Source organism: Colletes latitarsis, chromosome 13 (assembly GCF_051014445.1).
Source record: "Colletes latitarsis isolate SP2378_abdomen chromosome 13, iyColLati1, whole genome shotgun sequence".
In the NCBI taxonomy this organism is placed as follows: Eukaryota; Metazoa; Arthropoda; class Insecta; order Hymenoptera; family Colletidae; genus Colletes; species Colletes latitarsis.
This window is the reverse complement of record NC_135146.1, coordinates 13,846,286-13,871,919: the sequence shown is the minus strand read 5'-3', so window position 1 is coordinate 13,871,919 and position 25,634 is coordinate 13,846,286. Positions and strand designations below refer to the sequence as shown.

Genomic DNA, 25,634 nt, shown 5'->3' with positions numbered 1-25,634 from the left:
ATGAGATCTACTGTCCGTATTTTTTCAGATCGACGAGATTACTTGGAGCTACGTCGACCTCGTTTTTATTTTCCGCGCAATTTGCGCCGAATTTCTTCCTTCTGTTTTTAATCGAACAATTTCTCTCTGCTCTTGATTCAGTGATATCCTGTTTTCACATTTTATTACGTCGAAATATGTTCCCACGAAATACTCTCGTTTTTATTAAAATTTAATCAGCCATTCAATTCGATCTAACAGCTTTTGCGAATCTTGTTAAATATATTTCCTGCTTGAATAAATTTACCATACATTTTATATAAATACTGTGATTACACAAAATATTACAGAATTATAGTTAAATATATTTATCATACATTTCGTATAAATAGTATGGAGGACAATTATAATATTTATAAATCCCTGTAAAAGTGGAACATTATATATACACGGTGTTTCGAAAGTACGGATTGAAAGGTTGTTAAGAAGCGTCGATTTTCGAAACGCGTGGACGAAAGCATCGATCCGTAGGCGTAAATATAAAAATGAGAATATTTCCTTGGGCCGTGCAGACATATTTTTGTGCATGGATTAAGCTACGCCCTATATTTCGTGACCCAAATCTTGTGAGGTCGCGTCTCGCGCGAAAGGTGCAATTTCGTAAATGACGCACGATATTCGCGATACATTTGTCCGTTAGGAGCGCATCGAAATGTTTACGATCGGAATCGGTTTTCGAAAATATCACAGCGGCGCATAGTCGCGAAACTTTTCCACTCGTTCGTGATCTACTGTTACGAACCGAAAGCGGTAAACAATTCTACACGAACTGGGTCAGAGACAAATCAACGATGAAAACAATCAGTTTTTACTCTAATACCCACTCGACGCAGGGAATTCGCATACTCTGTATGTAAGATGGTGATGAAATAAAATTTCCATTCCCCGACAGCCACTATGCGTGGCCATAAATTTTAGAAGACAGTTATTTTATTATTCAGAACATATGCAACAATTGTAGACTACTGTGAGGTATGAAACTGGAAAAATAATACTTCTGTGATACAAATGGCTGAGGTTTGAGGTTAATTTTTATTTATTTAAGCTTTGTTTTGAGGTTAGGGATTGTTATTTATTTAATCTTTCGAATTTAATTCTATTTAATTCTTTGGGAATTATTAGTTATTTAAGCAAGGTTAGGATCACTTTTAGGTTAGACGTTTATCTGGTGAGTTATGTTTAATAAAGTATGACAAATAGCTGAGGTTTGAGAGAATTTCTTAGATAAATTAGCAATTTTTATTTATTTAAGCTTTGTTTTGAGGTTAGGGTTTGTTATTTATTTGATCTTTCGAATTTAATTTTATTTAATTCTTTGGGAATTATTAGTTATTTAAGCGAGGTTAGGATCACTTTTAGGTTAGACGTTTATTTTTGTATTTAGTGAGTTATGTTTAATAAAGTGTAACAAATGGCTGAGGTTTGAGGGAATTTCTTAGATAAATTAGCAATTTTTATTTATTTAAGCTTTGTTTCGAGGTTAGGAATTGTTATTTATTTGATCTTTCGAATTTAATTCTATTTAATTCTTTGGGAATTATTAGTTATTTAAGTGAGGTTAGGATCACTTTTAGGTTAGATGTTTATTTTTGCATTTAGTGAGTTATGTTTAATAAAGTGTAACAAATGGCTGAGGTTTGAGGGAATTTCTTAGATAAATTAGCAATTTTTATTTATTTAATCTTCGTTTAGTGAGGTTAGGAATTGTTATTTATTTAAACTTTCGAATTTAATTTTATTTAATTTTTTAAGAATTTTTATTTATTTAATCGTTGATTAGTAAGGTTAGGATGGCTTCTAGTTTACTTGTTCTATTTAGTGAGTTATATATAATAAAGTATAACATTTATTTAATAATATAAATATTTTGCAGATGCACAATTATACAATCAATACAATTGTAACTTTATTGAATTACAATGGCATGATTAAGTTATAAATTGATTGAATAATTAAAAGTAGCGTTATTTATAATTTTACAAGTATTAGGCTTCAAACATTGTAATTACTATTGCAATACGTTGTGAATTTAAAGTGACGGTCACCGGTGACCACCATAGTCAGCTTACAGTGACGGTCACCGGTGACCACCATAGCAATTAACGTTTTATTTTAAAATGATGCATTTATTATTTTTCAAATATTCCAAATTAAAGTTATTTACAATTGTACAAATACTAGGTTTCGTCCATTCTAATTAATATTGCAACACATTGCGAGTTTAAAGTGACGGTCACCGGTGACCACCATAGCAATTGTGTTAATTTAAAACTGAATTTTTCTTTTAAATTTTAAAAATCTTCACAATGTTCAGTAACACTATAATCATGCCTTACAGTGTATTATATCTATCTAGTTATTCGAGAAAAGTGACGGTCACCGGTGACCACCATAGCAATTAACGCGTTAATTTAAAACTGAATTCTTCTTTTAAATTTTAAAAATCTTCAGAATGTTCAGTAACACTATAATCATGCCTTACAGTGTATTATATCTATCTGGTTATTTGAGAAAAGTGACGGTCACCGGTGACCACCATAGCAATTGTGTTAATTTAAAACTGAATTTTTCTTTTAAATTTTAAAAATCTTCAGAATGTTCAGTAACACTATAATCATGCCTTACAGTGTATTATATCTATCTAGTTATTGGAGAAAAGTGACGGTCACCGGTGACCACCATAGCAATTGTGTTAATTCAAAAATGAATTCTTCTTTTAAATTTTAAAAATCTTCAGAATGTTCAGTAACACTATAATCATGCCTTACAGTGTATTATATTTATCTGGTTATTTGAGAAAAGTGACGGTCACCGGTGACCACCATAGCAATTGTGTTAATTTAAAAATGAATTCTTCTTTTAAATTTTAAAAATCTTCAGAATGTTCAGTAACACTATAATCATGCTCTGCAGTGTATTATATCTATCTAGTTATTCGAGGAAAAAATGTCCGATTACATATTTAAATAAGGAAAAGAGAGGGGAATGTCTTGTGTAATCGAGAGTTTGGATAATCAAACAATCTACGTTCCACTGTTCCGAAATCAATATAGACCGGTCGAAATTGGGAAACGTGTAGGCTATTTTTATCGAACTTTTAATAAATGAAAGCATTCAGGGTCCCCAAGTTAAGATATCCATATCGTGGTTATCAATAATCAAATATGTTCGATATCCGAGCGTTCGAAAGGTTTCGAGAAATGAAATCTAAAAACGTAATTTCAACAAATTGAAATTATTCGAACCACATACACACTTTTTAAATAAATACAGTCGCCAAAGAAATTAAGAAAATTGCTAAACAGGGGTAGCTTTAACAAAAATTCCATTAACCCTTAAGTGGAGTCTCAATTTCAACTGAATTATTTATTTAACGTTAATTTTTACCAAATTGGTAAATAGAAATCAACTTTCCCTTAATGCATTTGAAAAATAATATAATAAACAAATTTTCAAATAATTACACTGATTAAACAATTATCCACTTAAAAACAGATAATTTGGTCATTTGTTTATTTTACGAAATAAACTCTCGAGTTATGTATGATTAAAAACAATATCAAATAAATAAAACTTGGGCAAGTTGAATAATAAAATTCAACCCTTAAGTGGAGTCTCAATTTCAACTGAATTATTTATTTAACGTTAATTTTTACCAAATTGGTAAATGGAAATCAACTTTCCCTTAAAGCATTTGAAATATAAAATAATAAATTAATTTTCAAATAATTACATTTACATAGAGTAATTATTAGTTTAAATTTGCAGAGGGTTGCAGCACCCCCTTTAATAATCCACCCAAAGATTAATCCAATTATTAAACGTTATATTAATGTTGATATTTAAATGTTGGAATACAGAATAATTCCATATTAATTTATTATCGAATATACATAATTATTAAATATTAATAATTTTGTCTCATTTATTAAAAATTTGAGATATTAAACGTTATATTAATGTTGATAATTAAATGTTGGAGTACAGAATAATTGCATATTTCGAGTAGTTGAAAAATTACAAAATTTTCCATTATCGAGGTAAACATAATCCACCTAAGGGTTAACGTAATTATTAAAAGTTACATTGGAATACAAAATAATTGCATATTTCGAGTAGTTTTAAAATTTCCATAGAATTTCCATAGAATTTCCATAATTATTTATGTAAGTGTATTTAATAACAATCTCTTTTCGTGCATAATCGAGGGGAACATTTTCAGACCTTTCTTTCACATAATCGAGAGGGTCGTCTATTGCGAAATGCCAGGGAAGAGTATAGAGGACATCCTCATTCCACCGGCGATAGTCGATCGGACGAGCGGAGATGATCGTTGAGTAATAAATTAGTTTTACCAGGAGGTAACACGGGAGATTATGTAATCGGTGGCAACAAGTAGGGCAATCTGATGAAAGAACGGAGATGACCTTGAAGAGGGTCCGGATATGTCGGAAACGGAAACTGGAACAGGACGATTCGCTTTTTACATTTTCAGACCACTCGTCCTGTCTCTAATTGTGTTTTCGCGACTTTTCCACTTCCAGAGACGTCTCACTCAAATGTCACAGTTTTATACGGAGCGAACGTAATGCATTATCGTTAGGTTCGTTCTAGTAAACAAGGTCTCGCGCTGTTCCAGAGCAATGGTTTGAATAATAAGTCTGTTTGCTCGAAACGTTATTCTACTGCACTATTAAAAATTCACAGGGATTTATGTGGTCGACCAATTATAGTGTATTTATTGGCAAAAGTTTGTTTATTTTACAAAAATATGCGAAAATCTTATGAACACTGCAGTATCGTTAATGGGTATCGTTTTACCGATAATTTACCGACATTTCTCGATTTAATTATCGGTAAAAAAGAACCGAATCGTCGGTAAATGTTCGAAGCTATTTTTTATCGACTGACAAACTGATTTACCGATACTACGATATTTGAAGAAACGTACAATGCAAATAAATGTTTATTAATTCTCTCATAGAAAACCACCAGTAAATTTGCAAATATTCAGTCGATTAAACTTTTCATTTTGATCACTTTGGTAGTTCTATTGTTAATAAAAACGCTGTTAGAAGATTCCATATGAAAATTTTAGTCGATAGTGCAGGTAATTAAAAGAAACTGTTATATCAGTCGTTTTGTGTTTTATAATTAGTAGAGGGAGCCGGTATAATTAAATTAAATTTCTTTTGGAACTAGTTTTCCCCGGAGTCTTTATCGACGATCGAACCTATTGTCGTTGGCGCTGAGGGGATTTTAATTAGAGCTTTCATTACGAAAACTTCCTTTACGAAAGGAAAATTAATAAGTTTGATTGTTTTCTATTGCAATGAAAGGACATTTTTATTAAATGTGAATTATAATTTCAATTAAATTGATTCTTTTGGGTAGACTATTGCTTTCGTTAGATTTTGCAGAAATGTCCTTTTGAATTCGGTATCGTTGCACAGCGTTTATGCAACCGTTGACTTTTGCATCGAAAATTGATGACCATGACGGACTACACGATTCGAGGGCAGTTACAGCTTGCGACAGTGATTAATGATCGAGACAACGGACGACCAGGAGGGATCACAGATAATTCCGTTTTTGGTCCTCACAATGGCGCGAGATTGCTCGGAAAAAAGCAACACGCGCCATAGTAATTGGGTATTCTAGTCGGAATGTAGGGGAGACAGGGGATGCTAGTAACATCCGGGGGTAGTGACACGATAAATATCTCGAAATATAGAATCAGAGTTAGGCATAGTTTATTTACAAATAACGAACGAAAAATTCCATTCGTGAAATAATATCTATTTACATTTTATTTGTAACAATCGGGGGTAGTAACACGATAAATATCTCGAAATATATAGTCAGTGTTAGGCAAATTTTATAATAAAAATTTAATCGATGAAGTAAATTCTCATTTATATTTTATTTGTAAATTTAAATACATTAGTAGATTTATTAAGATAGGGGGTGGTGGTAATATTGGGGTAAATATCTTCAAATATATAATTAGAATTAGGCAAATTTTATGAGGAATAAAAATTTAATCGATGAAGTAAATTCTCATTTATATTTTATTTGTAAATTTAAATACATTAGTAGATTTATTAAGATAGGGGGTGGTGGTAATATTGGGGTAAATATCTTCAAATAGATAATTAGAATTAGGCAAATTTTATGAGGAATAAAAATTTAATCGATGAAGTAAATTCTTGTTTACATTTTATTTGTAAATCTAAATCTATAGATTTCTTAAAACAGGGGGTGGTGGTAATATCAGGGGTAGTAACACGATAAATGTCTCCAAATATACAATCAAAATTAGGCAAATTATATTTACGAAATACAAATGAAAGTTTAATTCGTGAAATAAATTTGGTTTAGATTTTGCTTGCAAGAGTTTTATTTGTAACATTTTATTTGTAACAATCTTGGGGTAGTAACACGATAAATATCTTTAAATATATAATTAGAGTTAGGTAAATTTTATTTACGAGTGAAAAATGAAAGTTTAATTGATAAACTTTCGTTTAGATTTTATTTGAGAATTTAAATGCATAAAAAGATTTCTTGAACCACCATACAGCTAGTCTGGAACCTCCCCTATCCTGAAATGCACATCCCACAACACTCGAACCCTAAAACTACCCCTGCTTGGTGTAATTGTATCATTCAAAAGGATTCTATTTCGTTGGAAAGGGTTGCTCGTTCGATTTTAACCGCGAAACCCTTTCGAACCTACAATCATTCGTCGCCCTTTCTCGAATCGTTATCATCCCTTAGCTACAACTTTATTTTTTAGCGGGAATAATTGTATCCATAGCCACGAACTTCCCATTAAATTTAATTTCTAAACGTAAAGATAATTAATTAAATAAAATTTAAAAAAAACACCCCATTATTAAGGTGTCCACCCCATTTTTAGCGTGTTATATAATTATTATTAAGCTTCCCTTCGTCACTAAATTCACAATTTGTCTCAGAATGTCGACTAAAACGATAATTTAATTTTTGGCGCGAAAAGGTATTCAAATAACAAATTTTAATAAACAAAGAAGGTATCCACCCCATTTTTAGCGTGTTATATAATTATTATTAGGCTTCCTTTCGTCAGTAAATTCGCAATTTATTCTCTAAATGTCTCTAAAATGTTAATTTAATTTTTGGCGCGAAAAGGTATTCAAATAACAAATTTTAATAAACAAAAAAGGTATCCACCCCATTTTTAGCGTGTTATATAACTATTATTAGGCTTCCCTTCGTCACTAAATTCACAATTTTTCTCAGAACATCGAATAAAACGCTAATTTAATTTTTGGCGGGAAAAGATATTCAAATAACAAATTTTAATAAACAAAAAAGGTGTCCACCCCATTTTTAGCGTGTTATATAATTATTATTAAGCTTCCCTTCGTCAGTAAATTCACAATTTGTCTCAGAATGTCGACTAAAACGATAATTTAATTTTTGGCGGGAAAAGATATTCAAATAACAAATTTTAATAAACAAAAAAGGTGTCCACCCCATTTTTAGCGTGTTATACAATTATTATTAGGCTTCCCTTCGTCACTAAATTCACAATTTATCTTTAGATGTCGAATAAAACGCTAATTTAATTTTTGGCGGGAAAAGATATTCAAATAACGAACCTTGCGTGACAAGTACGGATTGCAAGAAGCTTCAGAAAAGGATCTATTGTAATTTTCTGAAGTTTCCACAATCTGGTTGCCTTATCTGCGCTCCACGAAGTAAAGAAACATTCTGTACACGGCTAAATAGTGGAAACTTCCTGGAGCCGTTATCTCCGGATGGCTTCCCGAGGGAATCTACTGCAAACAAATACTCGTATCTTCGTTTGCGTCGACTTGGATCACGAAAGAAACCTGGCGCGTGTGTTACGAGAGCCCGTTAGTTTGTTTTCTTCCGATTCCCTTCTTTTCGTCGACCGAAACCACGATTACGCGAGCCTCGTCCTTCCAAAAATTCCCTATACACCCTATAAATTATTACTAAACAAATATACCAACAGCCAAACCACAACTGCGTTTATTATCAAAACTTTGATCAAAAATTTAAACAATTTCAATCGTGCATTTCTCCTTAAGGATGGTTTTATCTTTTGGCGGGAAAAATATTCAAATATATGACTAATCCAGAACTGTATTTGGTATTTTATTATAAAAATTAAATAATTTCAATAGTATATTTCTCTTTAAGGATGGTTTTATCTTTTGGTGGGGAAAAATATTCAAATATATAACTAATCCAGCACTGTATTTGGTATTTTATTATAAAAAATTTGATTATTTTAAATAATTTCAATAGTATATTTCTCTTTAAGGATGGTTTTATCTTTTGGCGGGAAAAAATATTCGTTAGGCTGTAATGTCGTCACGTGACTCGAAAAACCAATATGGCGTCGTTCGAAAGCGCGCGAAAATTATAATAAAAGAGGAGAAAATTGTAATAAAGTTTGTTACTGCATATCGAAGTGCAGTAACAAGTAATTTATAATATTTCAGTGCTCTGATATTTACATTTGGAAATACTTCTCGACCCGGAATTTAGATTTTTACATTAATGTTAATAAAAGCGTAGAAGAGCAGGTTTATTGTGCGTGGGAAAATGATATAAATGGACGAAAGCTACGGAGAAATTGTAATAAAATTTTTTACTGCACGTTCCCCTAGTCGAGAGCTGTAAATAGAAAGAATGGCGCCGGCGTTCACGGTTAAATGAAGACTACCGCGTTTTCTTGGCCGAAGAAAAAGTATAAATAATACGGTAGAAAATATGTAGCGTTGTGAGCCGTGCTGTATTTTATGTTTGCATACGCCGATCCTTTTACTCGTCTCGTGAACCGTCTCTTCAGAATGAAAGTGAAGGTGGAGGCGGTGCTTTGCGAGGGAGGACAATAGAGAAAGAACAGTGAAAGGGGTTGCTGGAACTGGAGTGTATAACATACTCATCTGCAGCGCATCTCATTTATTTTAACGTTTCTAGGTATTAACTTTAGAAAATTTAGAAAATTAGAGTATTTAGAAATGTTATTCACTGTTGAGTTAATTTTTAATTGCATATAAATGATATAAATATGCAATGGAAGCTACCTGAATTTGTATTTTAATTTTGGGGGTAGAAAAAATATTTTCTTTGCTATTTAGAAAATTTGTTCACTGTTAAGTTAATTTTCAGTTGCACATATGTAATATAAATATACTGTAAAGGCTACTTGAATATGTATTTTAGTTTTGGGGGTAAAAACAATATTTTCTTTGTTATTTAGAAAATTTGGTCACTGTTAAGTTAATTTTCAGTTACACATATGTAATATAAATATACTGTAAAGGCTACTTGAATATGTATTTTAGTTTTGGGGGTAGAAAAAATATTTTCTTTGCTATTTAGAAAATTTATTCACTGTTAAATTAATTTTCAATTGCTCATACAGGGTATTTGGTTATCCCTAGGAAAAATTTTAATGGGAGATTCTAGAGGCCAAAATAAGGCGAAAATCAAGAATATCAATTTCTTGACTGAGGTTTCGTTAAAAAGTTATTAACAAATTAAATTAAAAAATTTCAAATCGTTCTGGAAAAATTACTTTCGGTTGCAGGGGTTAGTTTTGATCATTTTTTGTGAATAGACGTACCCCCGAAATCCTACCCATTTTCGAGAAAAAAATTCGGGTAGGTGTTTAAATTTTTCGACGAAAAAAAAATATTTCAAATCGTTCTGAAAAAATTATTTTTGGTTTCTGGGGTCAATTACAATCATTTTTTATGAATAGACATATCCCTGAATTCTTATCCCTTTTCGAGAAAAAAATTCGAGAAGGTGTGGAATTTTTCGACAAAATTAAAAAATTTCAAATCGTTCTAAAAAAATTATATTTAGTTACAGGGGTCAATTTCAATCATTTTTGGTGAATAGGCATATTCCCGAAATCCTACCCATTTTCGAGAAAAAAATTCTGGAAGGTGCCTAAATTTTTCGACGAAAAAAAAATATTTCAAATCGTTCTGAAAAAATTATTTTCAGTTGCAGGGATCAATTACAATCATTTTTTGTTATTAGACATAATCCCGAAATCCTACGCACTTTCGAGAAAAAAATTCCTAATCGAAAATGTAATTTATGGCCAGAAATGTTTCTACAACTTTTTAACGAAGCCTTAATGAACAAATTAGTATCTTTGATTTTCGACTTATTCTGGCCTCTAGAATCCCCCATTAAAATTTTTCCCACCGTTGTCGAACACCCTGTATAAGAATGTACTTTAAAGAAAAAAATAGAACATATGAAATGAAATTTCTTAATCTAGTTATCAAAAAAAGATCAGAGAATATTTGTGAAATTTTGAAATCCCAATTATTTTCCTAGTTTCCAACATAAATTATACATTTGAAAGGCGGCTGTTATGCTTTCTGTATTTATTTATGCGGAAGTGAAAAATTTCTATCGGTACACATTGCACTACTTTCTTCGAGTAAAAGCTAAACGAGATTTTAAACTAATTACACCTTATTCCAAGAAAGAAACATTCTATAATTCAGGGTGGTCCATCTAAATATCTCTAATTGCGTACAAAAAATATTCTCTATACTATTCGTTCATTGTAAACTCAAAAATAAATATTTTTTACAATACTATGATTCTTGAAACCATTCAAATAGCGTAAGAAATATTTTTTCTACCCCCAAAATTAATGGAGATATTTAAGTAGCCTTCACTCTATATTTATAATGATTTACAATGATTTTTGAAACCATTCAAATAGCGTAAGAAATATTTTGTTTAACCCAAAATTAATGGAGATATTTAAGTAGCCTTCAGTCTATATTTATAATGATTTACAATGATTTTTGAGACCATTCAAATAGCATAAAAAATACTTTTTCTACCCTCAAAATTAAAATACATATTCAGGTTACCTTTACAGTATATGTATAGGAATGTACATAATACTAAAATATTATTTTAGCAATATTTTACTATGTCTACACATTGCATTTCTGCATTATACAACACACATACGAATCAAACATTGAAATATATTATTCATTGATAACAATAATTTAAAAATAATGAATTACATGAAAATGTAACACTAAAATATTATTTTAGTAATATTTTACTATATTTTCTAGTAAGATATATTGCATTTCTGCATCATACAACACCCATACGAATCAAACATTGAAATATATTATTCATTGATAATAATAATTTAGAAACAATGAATTATATAGGAATGTAACACTAAAATATTATTTTAGTAATATTTTACTATATTTTCTAGCAAAACACATTGCATTTCTTCATCATACAACACACATATGAATCAAACATTGAAGTGTATTATTTTAATAATAATAATAATTTAAAAACAATGAATTACATAAAAATGTAACACTAAAATATTATTTTAGTAATATTTTACTATGTCTACACATTGCATTTCTGCATTATACAACACATATACGAATCAAACATTGAAATATATTATTCATTGATAACAATAATTTAAAAACAATGAATCACATAAAAATGTAACACTAAAATACTATTTTAGTAAGGGACATATAAACACACTGCATTTCAGTATCACACAACACCCATACGAATCAAACAAATCCGTTTAATAGCCACCCTCGAAAGTAGTATCTAATTCAACGAAAGTGTGTCGACATATTTAACCAATTACCTGTGTTTGACGAGTATACTCGTCATGGAGAAGTGCCAGGATTTTTTGTCACGAGTTTTATAAAATAAACCTATCTTTTTGATGCAATATTTTAACAGACACTTACTCTGTGACGACTATACTCGTCATCGATCGATTTTCGTGACACTTTCGAATTTAACCAACAAATTATCTTTTTCAACGTAAAGTACAAAAATAATCGAAGCAATGGTCGCTCGAGAACGCACGGAACAGATAATCCACTTATCCGGGTGGAGCGTAGGTCCCAAACGCGCCCGGATAATCGTAATTCGAGCTCGAAAACAGCTGAACCAACGCGCGTTTCGCACAGTGTTCCCTCCTCAGGTCCCTCGCGAGCCTCCGAGCGAAGGCTGGAGGTGGTCGCGGAGGTGGTGGCGGCGGGAAAGAGAGGGAAAGAGAAAAGAGAACGACGTCGGAAATCGAGGGAAGGGAGTGACTGCCAGTGGCGATGCATTGAGCAGCCACTAAAACAGTCCTCCGGCATTTCGATCGGTTGTCAGGTCGCGTAGCGTGTGGCGTACGAACAAACGACTTCTCCGTCATCGATCCTCGATCGTCGATCGATTACGCGACGCGATCTCTCCGGCCATCGCGTGAAAGTTCTCCAGTCCTTTGGATAGCACTTGGATAGTTTTCAGCGCGAAGCAGAGTGAAACAGTGGGGTCGACGGATCTATGGGGATCTATAAGGATCCACGGGGACCTGTGGATACGCGTGGATTCACTCGTAGTCTATGCAAACGCTGGGACAACCGCTTTGTAGCGGCTCGCCAGCTGACAATGTTATCTCCCTCTGGCTGGTAATTGCTAGAACGACAAGTAATTAGCGCCGACCGATGTAGCGTATCGAGTTAATCTTTTTAACGACGAGATACAGCCGAACGGATTTACAAGCGTCGAGATCTGTTGGAAAAATCGTACTTCGCGCCTACCATAACGAGTCACTTCGCCAGGAGCAATCGCCGCGCTGCTAACTGTAATTATTCCAAGGCTCCGCGCGTTAGTTAATTTACAAGGTGCAACTCGCGATTTAGAATCGATTACGTGCTTTCTAACGACTCTGGAGTCATTTTCTTTTTCTTTATCGCGACTTTTCAATCGATGGAAATCGAGGCTGTCGCAAGAGGGTCTTTGGCAACAGAAATTTAATAAACTGTGTTGTTAATTGGGTGAGAGTGAACCTTCAGCGATTCAACAAACTTCTACTTAGGTTTCGATCTTTTATAATAAAAAAAGAGCCTTGAACCCGCTCGACTGACTCGAGCAGACGTTATAACAACTGGGCTGGCAGACTTGGAAGCGCAGAAAAAGGAAGCCAAGAATAAGAAAGTTCCTTCCGTATCCGCGATCGGCTCGGTTCGCTGCGTCAACGAAGAAATGCATCAGGGGAGTTAATCGATCGCAAACGATAACGGGATCTTCGATGTATCTTGGGACGCGTAATCGCGGATACGTGATTCGGCGAAACGCGTAACGAGCAACTCAGCCAGGTTGAACGGTAAACTCACCCCCTAGATCGAACGCTATAACGAGCCTCGCCGCGAAAGAACGTCTTCTTTCGTTAGAATACTCGACAAAAACCGCTGCAACGCGACTACTAGGCTACGCCTAATTGCATAACGTAACTTAACTCTTAAACTATGCGCTGATATCTCGGTTAGGTGCCTCGAGAGACTTCCAAACGAGTAATGGGATCAATTTTGAGGGTTAATTATTTGGGTATTTTTTTGTAGAGAAATTAGGCGACTTGGGGCATTGGTGATTTTTATATATATTTATCACCCTTTCAGTTGTATTTACAAATTTTTATGAGGAGAAATAGTCAAAATTGGTGATAGTACACAGCCTTGTACGTTTTTTGTGTACGTTTTGTTTTGGTTTGTTTGGCATTTTTTTGTGGAGATACTGTGCGACTTCTTGTTTGGGTTTTTTTTATATATATTTGTCACCCTTTCAGTAACATTCACAAATTTTTTCGACGAGAAATAGTCAAAATTAGAGATAATACACAGCCTTGTACGTTTTTTGTGTACGTTTTGTTTTGGTTTGTTTGGCATTTTTTTGTGGAGATACTGTGCGACTTCTTGCTTCGGTTTTTTTTTATATATATTTGCCACCCTTTCAGTAGTATTTACAAATTTTTATGGGGAGAAATAGTCAAAATTGGTGATAGTACACAGCCTCAGAGTCTCAGACAAAAATTGTTATGGCTTCCACTATTACAAATCTTCTTTAATATTTTTTTATAAACAAACTATGTAATTTGTTCCATTGGCAATTTTTGTATATATTTGTCACCTTTTCAGTAGTATTTATAAATTTTTAGAACGAGAAATAGTCAAAATTGGTGATAGTATAGAGCCTCAGAGCCTCAGAGAAAAAGTGTTATAGCTTCCACTGTTCCAAATCGTCTCCTTTAATATTTTTTTATAAACAAACTATGTAACTTGTTCCATTGGCAATTTTTGTATATATTTGTCACCTTTTCAGTAGTATTTACAAATTTTTAGAACGAGAAATAGTCAAAATTGGTGATAGTATAGAGCCTCAGAGCCTCAGAGAAAAAGTGTTATAGCTTCCACTGTTCCAAGTCGCCTTCTTTAATATTTTTTTATAAACAAACTATGAAACTTCTTGCATTGCTGATTTTTACACATATTTCTCACCCTATCAGTTGTACTTACAAATTTTTCTAACGAGAAATAGTCAAAATTGGTGATAGTACAGAGCCTCAGAGAAAAAGTGTTATAGCTTCCACTGTTCTAAATCGTCTTCTTTAATATTTTTTTATAAACAAACTATGAAACTTCTTGCATTGGTGATTTTTGTATATATTTGCCACCCTTTCAGTAGTATTTATAAATTTTTTCGACGAGAAATAGTCAAAATTGGTGACAGTATAGAGCCTGAGAGCCTCAGAGAAAAATTGTTATGTCTTCCACTATTCCAAATCGTCTTCTTTAATATTTTTTCATAAACAAACTATGTAACTTATTGCATTGGTAATTTTTACAAATATTTGTCACCCTTTGAGTAGTATTTATAAATTTTTCTAACGGGAAATAGTCAAAATTGGTGATAGTATAGAGTCTCAGAGAAAAAGTGTTACGGCCTCCACTATTCCAAGTCTTCTTTAATATTTTTTTGTAACTGGAGTTTTCTGTAGAAAAATGAAAAGCCGAGGAACTTTTTATCAAGATTCTGTCATTTCTGGAAGAAGATTGAGAACACGTTGCAACTTGTATAAATCTCATCTTAAAGGAAACCGAGCGAGGCACTGATTAAATTTTAACGGAACGTAGTACGAGCTGCGCAGTATTAAATATATTAAAGCATGGTGGACAACGCTCGTGCACCGCACATTGCAACAAACCGTACTCGTAAGAAAGGTAATTAGCGTGAAATATCGTAAAATGCATTTCCGACAAAATTGAATTTCCAACGTGTTTCGCGATTAAATGAATTTTTAATATATCGAAAACGTGGACCGCGACTTTGCTCTCGTGTGCAGGCTTGCCAGTCGTTAATTACTCCGTTATCTACACAACATTAGCTACTGAGCTGTCTACTTATCTCTACGATTAATTATACGACATTTTTTTGTAGAAAGTTTCTTTACATGCGTTTGCAATTGAATACCAGAGATTGTCTTTTAGCCTTTGTGAAATTGATTACTTTTTCTTCGTTTGCTCGTTGACATACTTTCGATGGATAGATTCATTATTTTAATGTTGCAAAATCATATTCAAATCATTTCGTATGTGTAATTTGGGGACGTTTAATTTTGATCGAAACAGTACATTCGGTGAAATCTTAAATTCTCTTTATTATACATTGTCAGAAGAATTTTTGTTTACAGTTGGAGTATTAATATTGGTGTATAAATAAATTGTATTAATGAAAATAATAGTCATTATGAATGCATTTCTTTGAATATTACAAATTAGGAATAAAATTATTTTGTATATGTAATTTGGGGACATTTAATTTTGATTGAAACAGTACATTCGGTGAAATCTTAAATTCTCTTTATTATACATTGTCAGAAGAATTTTTGTTTACAGTTGGAGTATTAATATTGGTGTATAAATAAATTGTATTAATGAAAATAATAGTTATTATGAATGCATTTCTTCGAATATTGCAAACAAGAAATAAAATTATTCTGTACATGTAATTTGGGGGCATTTAAATTTAATTAAAACAGTACAATCGGTGAAAACATAAATTTTAATTGAAATCGTTTCGTATATGTAATTGGGGGCATTTAAATTTAATCAAAACAGTACAATTTGCGAAACCTTAAATTGTTTTTATTATACAATGTTCGTGTCTGTTTACAGTTGGAATATTAACATTGCTGTATAAATAACGATAATGGCGTCTGTTTTTCGCAATTCTGAAGAAATTGTACTGAGAAACTGTTAAACATCCGCTCTGCAGCCCAGATTTGATATCGAGTGTGTTATCACTTATTTAGACCACTCCCATGATCGTTAAGAGAAGGAAAACTTGAGAACGATAAGAATTCATGCGCAATTAGCTTTGCATCCGCCTTACGAGATTCTATGGGTCACAACAAACTAGTTAACTTTACATAAAAAAAGAGAAAATAATCCCTCATCAATTTGCCAAAATATTTGCAAACAAAAGATCCCCTATTTCAGTAGAATTTTATTTTTCTCACTGATTATTAAATTAATTTCTACTCCAATCATGTACTGTATTTTGTAATAATTTTTTTACAAAACATTTGTTGTGGCTTTGGTAACTATAAATAATGCCCCATCAATTTGCCAAAATATTTGCAAATAAAAGATCCCCTATCTCAGTAGAATTTTATTTTTCTCACTGATTATTAAATTAATTTCCACTCCAATCGTGTACTCTTTTTTTGTAATGAATAAAACATTTGTTGTGGCTTTGGTAACTATAAATAATGCCCCATCAATTGGCCAAAATATTTGCAAATAAAAGATCCCCTATCTCAGTAGAATTTTATTTTTCTCACTGATTATTAAATTAATTTCCACTCCAATCGTGTACTCTTTTTTTGTAATGAATAATCCTTTCACAAAACATTTGTTGTGGCTTTGGTAACTATAAATAATCCCTTATCAATTGGCCAAAATATTTGCAAATAAAAGATCCCCTATCTCAGTAGAATTTTATTTTTCTCGCTGATTATTAAATTAATTTCCATTCCAATCGTGTACTCTTTTTTTGTAATGAATAAAACATTTGTTGTGGCTTTGGTAACTATAAATAATCCCCCATCAATTGGCCAAAATATTTGCAAATAAAAGCTTCCCTATCCACCGTAGAATTCTATAATAAATGTCCCTTGAAATTGATTCCTTAATTCGAAAACGAAGGAAATAAAACTTTAATTTGGATAAAACAAGTTCACGGCGAGGTTTCTGCGATTTTTGATTGATATTCGCGAGCGACGCAAGGACGAGGGAAATTTAAATTCACCCCGATCGCCTTGAGTCGCCGATAACGTAATTGAAACGTCTCCAGGGACGAAGTTTCGCGTAACGCCGGTACACATAAATCGCCAGCGTCTTTTTGTCGTTCGATTCGTTCGTAGCAGATCATTCGTTAACAGATAAACAGAAGGGTACACGGTCTCGTGGAAATTTTCAATGGACGAAGGTGCACAGTCGTCGGGTGTCCCGGTGCATCCGCTTCTGTGCACCGATAACGTAATTGAAATGTCTTCGAGTCGCGGCTCACGGAACGTTTTCGCATAAATCATGCCCCGGTTCGATCGATTTCTTTAAGTGGATCATTCGTTAAACGTTCCAATAGAAATCCTGCACTCGAGCTTTAAAGATTCCTCCGCCTTTAAATGATCCAGACTCTGGCTTTGTGACGAGTTATCGGTGGTCCAATGTGAATTACGAGTTTCTTCAAATTTAAAAACACTTCATTCGAGATTAACAAAATTAACTCCTTTATATGACGAGTCATAAGTTCTTGATGTTATTTAAATTGATCTAAAATTTTAGTTTCAAGCTCTGAAATTTTATAATATATTTGAGATTGATTAATTCAGTTGATGTGAAATTTTATTATTCATAAACATTGCATTAAATAGTACGATACAACTTCGAATTCTAAATTCTTATAAAGCAACGTGTTCGTTCAGTTTTGGAACTGATTTCGATCTGTGAACGCCGCCATATTGGATTCGATTTCAATCTTCGACTGTCGCCATATTGGAATTCACTGTGGGAACAGAAATTATTTGGAATTAAATAGTAAACGTTTGAAAAATTATTTCTAATTAAATGGAACAGGTTTGAACAATTATTTCGAATTAAATACAATAATATAGGTTTGAACAATTATTTAGAATTAAATACAATAATATACATTTGACAAATTATTTAGAATTAAATACAATAATATACATTTGACAAATTATCTGTAATTAAATAGTATATCTTTGAAAAATTATTTCTAATTAAATAGTACAGATTTGAACAATTATTTCGAATTAAATACAATAGTAAAATTTCGAACAATCATTAGGAATTAAATCGTCCATCAAGTGATTAAATTTGCAAAATTGATAACGAGATTATTATTCATAAACATTGCATTAAATAGTACGATACAACTTTGAATTATAAATTCTTATAAAGCAACGTGTTCGTTCAGTTTCGAACTGATTTCAACTCATGAACGCCGCCATATTGGAATCGATTTCAATCTTCGACTGCCGCCATATTGGAATTCACTGTGGCAACAGAAATTATTTGGAATTAAATAGTAAACGTTTGAAAAATTATATCTAATTAAATAGTACAGATTTGAACAATTATTTCGAATTAAATACAATAGTAAAATTTCGAACAATCATTAGGAATTAAATCGTCCATCAAGTGATTAAATTTGCAAAATTAATAACGAGATTATTATTCATAAACATTGCATTAAATAGTACAATATAACTTTGAATTCTAAATTCTTATAAAGCAACGTGTTCGTTCAGTTTCGAACTGATTTCAACCCAAAAACACCGCCATATTGGAATTCACTGTGGCAACAGAAATTATATGAAATTAAACAGTAAACCTTTGAAAAATTATCTGTAATTAAATAGTATACCTTTGAAAAATTATTTCTAATTAAATAGTACAGATTTGAACAATTATTTCGAATTAAATACAATAGTATAAGTTTGAACAATCATTTAAAATTAAATCGTCCATCAAGTGATTAAATTTGCAAAATTAACAACGAGGTTATTATTCATAAACATTGCATTAATACGATACAACTTCGAATTCTAAATTCTTAAAAAGCAACGTGTTCGTTCAGTTTCGAACTGATTTGAACCCAAAAACACCGCCATATTGGAATTCACTGTGGCAACAGAAATTATATGAAATTAAACAGTAAACCTTTGAGAAATAATCTGTAATTAAATCAAAGGGTTAAACCTCAATAATAAAAACCAACAACCGAATATTCTTCTCCATATTTAGTTAAAAAAAACTATCAACGTTCTAAAATAACAATTCTAATCCTCGATATCACACATTCTACTTATCATCGAGCTCCCAAAACGTTCCAAATCACTATCTTTTATATTCTTCCACAGAAATTTAAGTGTCAAAGGAGGTTTATCAGTGCAAAAATGAAAAGTGCGTCTGTGCAACGATTAATCATCGCAATTTCAAATTAATCGTGGAACGTTCGAGTGCAGTGTGTGTAAAATGAGATTTCGCGGGCTCCTTGGAAAGTCGCGAAGGATTTCAAGTGGATAAGAACGCGATCGAGAGATCCTCCGCAGTCCCTCGAGTCACGTGCGATCGTTTTCGATTCGAGGCTTCGGGGACGTGGTACCGTTCGATCAGAGTGATCCGATATTGGCCACCTTCCCGTTCCTCGTCGACCAAACGCCATCGCGGTTCTCTTTAAACGTCGCGCGTGATCTCGACCGGAGATGCTGAAGATACGAATGCTGGATTACATCGGGGACACCGGGTGAGTTGTTGCCGCACGTGGCGTCTCAAATCCGTTTCACGCTTTAACGCGCGGCTAATTTTAAATCCTGATGCAAAACAACGTCTACGACATCTCCATCCACCGTCTAAACGCGTCTCTCGTTAGCTAATCGCCGGACAATCATTTTCCATCCAATAAATTCTTGTATCCATTATTTTGAAATCAATTCCCACACTTCTAAAACAAATTTCTATTCGTCATTCGGAGTCCAGAATTTTTGATAGCGACGAATCTCGAATCTTGTATCGTTTTATTGGGGTCAAGTGATAAAATTCGAGCTGAAATAATATTTTTAAATTGCTTTGGTGTTTTTTTTATAAATGAATATTTATTGCATTGTACAGATAATGAGATCTATTTTTACCTGAAACGTATGTCAGCTCGTATGAAATCCCTGACATCGTCGATCAATCGATTTGCTATGAAACGACCCTCGTGTCTTTGATCGTGCTTATCGAGCATCTTGAATTATTTATTGTGCTCTGATTCTAACGTTGACCACACATAAATAATCATCAACTAAAACAGTATCCAAACATAACACAAATATCTTCTAATTATTAAATTTAATTTTTACTCCAATTATTTACCTTTCTTTTGGAGTAAACAATTATTTCATGGAAAAATTTCTTCTATACTATCTAGAATTATTTATCTTGCACTCTAATATTGCTCAACCATAATCACCCACAAAAAATATACAATAAATACCTTCTCTCAATTATTAAATTAATTTTGTAATTTTTCTTGATCTTTCGTGAGGTAAATAATTTTTCAACGAAACATTTGGCTAGGTAACTTCTGAAGAAAAATTGTTGGTTTCTGGTTAATCAGGGTACGCAGTAACGTTCATCTGCGCGTGCAAGTAATTATTTTATGCTAATAAAGACGACGTATAGTCGATCTAGATTGAATTCGAAATCCCTCGGAAAGTTTGCTCGAGACGTGACATCAACTACGCCCACTCCTCGTCCATTTTACATGCTTTAATTGATCCCGGTGGACGTATCGCGACATTATGATACATAAGAATAGAGGCAGACTTTAAATTCATTAACGCATTACGAATTTCGAACGCATTCGACGCCGTAGCGGTCGTCCAGCCGCGATCTATCGTTTTCATTCGCGACACGTCGCTTTTCCAGTGACACTGTTCGCTTCAGACACACCACATACGTTGTCTCTTTGTTACTTGGAGAGAAAATAATATTAATCGCGATCGTTTTGTTTATACTGCTCCTCGAGCGATTTTTCGAACATTTAAATTGCGGTGCATTCTTTGAAAAATTGGGGGAAACTTATCTTTTCTTCTTTGGCATTTTTTTTTGAAGATACTGTGCGACTTTTTGCTTGGATATTTTTTGTATATATTAGTCACCCTTTCAGTTGTATTTACAAATTTTTGTAACGAGAAATAGTCAAAATTAGTGATAATACACAGCCTCGTACGATTTTTAAGTCTATTTTATTTTGTTTCTTTCTTTGGCATTTTTTTTTGAAGATACTATGCGACTTTTTGCTTGGATATTTTTTGTATATATTAGTCACCCTTTCAGTTGTATTTACAAATTTTTGTAACGAGAAATAGTCAGAATTAGTGATAATACACAGCCTCGTACGTTTTTTAAGTCTGTTTTATTTTGTTTCTTTCTTTGGCATTTTTTTTTGAAGATACTATGCGACTTTTTGCTTTACCTTTTTTAATATATATTTCTCACCCTTTCAGTAGTATTTACAAATTTTTACAGCCAGAAATAGTCAAAATTAGTGATAGTACACAGCCTCGTACGATTTTTAAGTCCGTTTTATACTGTTTCTTTCTTTGGCATTTTTTTTTGAAGATACTATGCGACTTTTTGCTTGGCTTTTTTTTATATATACTTATCACCCTTTCAGTAGTATTCACAAATTTTTTCGACGAGAAATAGTCAAAATTAGTGGTACTATAAAGCCTCATACGTTTTTTATGTCTGTTTTATATTGTTTCTTTCTTTGGCATTTTTTTTTGAAGATACTATGCGACTTCTTGCTTGGACTTTTTTTATATATATTTGTCACCCTTTCAATAACATTCACAAATTTTTTCGACGAGAAATAGTCAAAATTAGTGATAGTACAGAGCTTCGTTGAAAAAGTGTTACGGTTTCCACTATTCCAAGTTGTCTTCTTTAATATTTTTCATCTGTTTGTTACTTGAAAAGAAAATATTAATCGTGGTCGTTTCGTTTATACTGCTCCTCGAGCAATGTTTCGAATATTTAAATTGCAGTACATCCTTTGAAAAATTGGTGAAAACTGATATCAACAAATTTATGTGACCATGTAAACACACAGAACTCCAAATCAAAATAAAGAAAATCTCGAGAATTTAGTAAAAATTGATACACATACCCGATATAAATCATTAGAAACAAACAGTTGAGTGTAATTACAGTTACTCGTTTTATAATTCGAATAACAACACGGTATATCATTGATTCTTATCACAGAAATTTATTAAAACACTGTAATATTTTATCCCGTAACGAGACTCAATTTTTTTTAACAAGACGATATCTATTTGCGTTAAACTAAGTAAGAAAATGTTCACCTTACTCTATCATTTTCACTGTTCCTCTGATACGAAATCCGCCTGGGGTTTTATGGTTGCCAGGTTCGCGCGAAATGTGATTTACTTAACCTTCGAGCAATTAAGTAGACGAGCAGAAACGGCCGCGATACTTCAGTGCCATAATTTCCAACGTTATTCTTTTCTTCTTTTTTTCTCGTGCTTTTAAGAACAGACCGGGTATTTGCATCTGAAATGAAATTATGATTGGGGGGCCCATTTTACTCGTCTTACAGTCGACCACTAGAAATGCATCGGCCAGAATACTAATGAACACGCTCCCAGAACAAGACCGATATTCTTTTCCACTTTGAATATAATGACGGTTCTCGAGCGCGCTTAAGGTAGATAAAATTTAAGACGAAATTAGAACGAGCTGAGACTCCGTTTCGTCAAGGGTTCCTACTCGTCCCAGGTAACCTTAAATCCGACAAATTTAAAACGTGCACACGCTATTTAAACAGCAATTGCCTCTTTACAGTCCCAAGCATTCGTCTACTTACTTTTAATGCCAGAATTACGGTGTATTTATTTGTACCAACAAAATTAAAACGATAGATACTCGAAGAAATATACATTACAGCATAATTTACTGCAAAAAGTTACCAGGTATCGTCAATTTGTCGATAATTTACCGACATTCATCAATTCGATTATCGGTAAAAAAGAACCGAATCGTCGGTAAATGTTTAAACAGCAATTGCCTCCTTCCAGTTCCAAGTATTCGTCTACTTACTTTTAATGTCAGAATTACGGTGTATTTATTTGTACCAACAAAATTAAAACGATAGATACTCGGAGAAATATACATTACAGCATAATTTACTGCAAAAAGTAACTAGATATCGTCAATTTGTCGATAATTTACCGACATTCATCAATTCGATTATCGGTAAAAAAGAATCGAATCGTCGGTAAATGTTTAAACAGCAATTGCCTCCTTCCAGTTCCAAGTATTCGTCTACTTACTTTTAATGTCAGAATTACGGTGTATTTATTTGTATCAACAAAATTAAAACGATAGATACTCGGAGAAATATACATTACAGCATAATTTACTGCAAAAAGTTACTAGATATCGTCAATTTGTCTATAATTTACCGACATTCATCAATTCGATTATCGGTAAAAAAGAACCGAATCGTCGGTAAATGTTTCAAGGTACTTTTTATCGACTGGTAAACTGACTTACCGATATTGCAATCTCTAATTTAAATAAATTTGCAAAAATCCAGTCGAGTAAATTTGTTTAGAATTTTTATTATTGTTTGACATTCTGTGTTAATGAATTATAAAGCGTTTTCCCGATAATTTGAATATAATGGGCTGGTAATTTTCCGATGGGAGTCAATGGGACAACCGAAGCGACAAATCGCGCGGATACGTTTCTAATTTCCTGTTTATCTGTCGCGACCCACACCGTCAATTTATCCACGTTGCAATAATGGGCGGCTTGTGGGTGCAAAACGTTGGCAAATTGATCTAACGAGGTCGTCGAAGCTCGAACAGGAAGGCAGAGAGGCGTCACAAGGTTTCACTCGGTGAAATTTTTCCGAACACCAGGAACGAGAGCACTCGCGTCATGCAGCGTGTCTTTGAAACCGCATTAAATTACAGAGCAATAAAAATTAACATTAACAATTACAGTTGACTCGTAGACACAGCTAAAAATAAATCTCAAAAATGATTGTAATTGACCCCCACAACCGAAAATAATTTTTCCAAAACGATTTGAAATTTTTTTTTTCCGTCGAAAAATTTAGACATCTTCTCGAATTTTTTTCTCGAAAGTGTGTAGGATTTCGAGGATAGGTGTAATGACCAAAAATGATTGTAATTGACCCCAGTAGCCAGAAATAATTTTTTTAGAACGATTAGAAATTTTTTAATTTTGTCGAAAAATTTCACACCTTCCCGAATTTTTTTCTAGAAAATGGGTAGGATTTTGAGGATAGGTGTAATGACCAAAAATGATTGTAATTAACCCCAGTAGCCAGAAATAATTTTTTTAGAACGATTAGAAATTTTTTAATTTTGTCGAAAAATTTCACACATTCTCGAATTTTTTTTCTCGAAAATGGGTAGGATTTCGAGGGTATGTGTAATGACCAAAAATGATTGTAATTGACCCCTGTAACTAAATATATTTTTTTTAGTATGATTTGAAATTTTTTAATTTCGTCGAAAAATTTCACACATTCTCGAATTTTTTTCTAAAAAATGGGTAGGATTTCGAGGGTATGTGTAATGACCAAAAATGATTGTAATTGACCCCTGCAGACAAAAATATTTTTTTTAGAACGATTTGGAAAATTTTTTTTTGCTGAAAAATTTAGGCACCTACCCCCTGTCGATTTTTCTTAAGAATTCGTTTTTCATTTTTAGTAACTTTGTTTGACGCGCTATGAAAAACTTGTTTAGAACTTTTTTATAGATACCTATGAGCTCTACTTCCCCCCAAAATTTCATTGAAATATATTCACTATAGTAGGAGTTATGGTAATTTGAAAATTGGACCACTTTTATGGAGTTTTTTTCATTTTACGGACTGAAAAATCAGCTATTCGAATATTTTTAAAATTTCTACGTATTCTTCACTAAAATATGCGTAGTTTGCTTTTTTAAACATTAAAATCGGTCAATCCGTTCAGAAGTTATGGCATTTTAAAGATTTGCATGAAATTTTGAGGAACCATTTCTGGTTGCACATTATAGTTTCGGTAAAGAATTTTTTTCTCGAAAGTGCGTAGGAATTCGGGGGTATGTCTAATGACCAAAAATTCTTGTAATTGACCCTTGTAACTAAATATAATTTTTTCAGAACGATTTGAAAAATTTGTTTTTTGCCAAAAAATTTCAATAACTTCTCGAATTTTTTTCTCGAAATTGGGTAGGAATTCGAGGGTATGTCTATTCACCAAAAATGCTTGTAATTGACCCTTGTAACTAAATATAATTTTTTTAGTATGATTTGAAATTTTTAAATTTCGCCTAAAAATTTCAATACCTTCTCGAATTTTTTTCTCGAAATTGGGTAGGATTTCGAGGGTATGTCTATTCACCAAAAATGCTTGTAATTGACCCTTGTAACTAAATATAATTTTTTTAATATGATTTGAAATTTTTTAATTTCGTATAAAAATTTCAATACCTTCTCGAATTTTTTTCTCGAAATTGGGTAGGAATTCGAGGGTATGTCTATTCACCAAAAATACTTGTAATTGACCCTTGTAACTAAATA

The 25,634-nt window shown here is 32.5% G+C and overlaps 1 protein-coding gene across 2 annotated transcripts in view; it reads left to right on the top strand.

Annotated features, from left to right (window-relative positions):
* The window catches only part of LOC143349532 (rap1 GTPase-activating protein 1), a 164,248-nt gene that overhangs the window by 3,698 nt on the left and 134,916 nt on the right, over positions 1-25,634 (top strand). Inside the window, exon 1 of one of the 2 annotated variants that reach the window (XM_076780870.1) lies at positions 19,426-19,764. The exons of the other annotated variant lie outside the window; for it this stretch is intronic. Coding sequence (XP_076636985.1) covers positions 19,724-19,764 — 41 coding nt within the window. The 5' untranslated portion in view covers positions 19,426-19,723. Of the gene's footprint in view, positions 1-19,425; positions 19,765-25,634 lie in introns of those variants that run through there. 2 annotated transcript variants of the gene reach the window in all.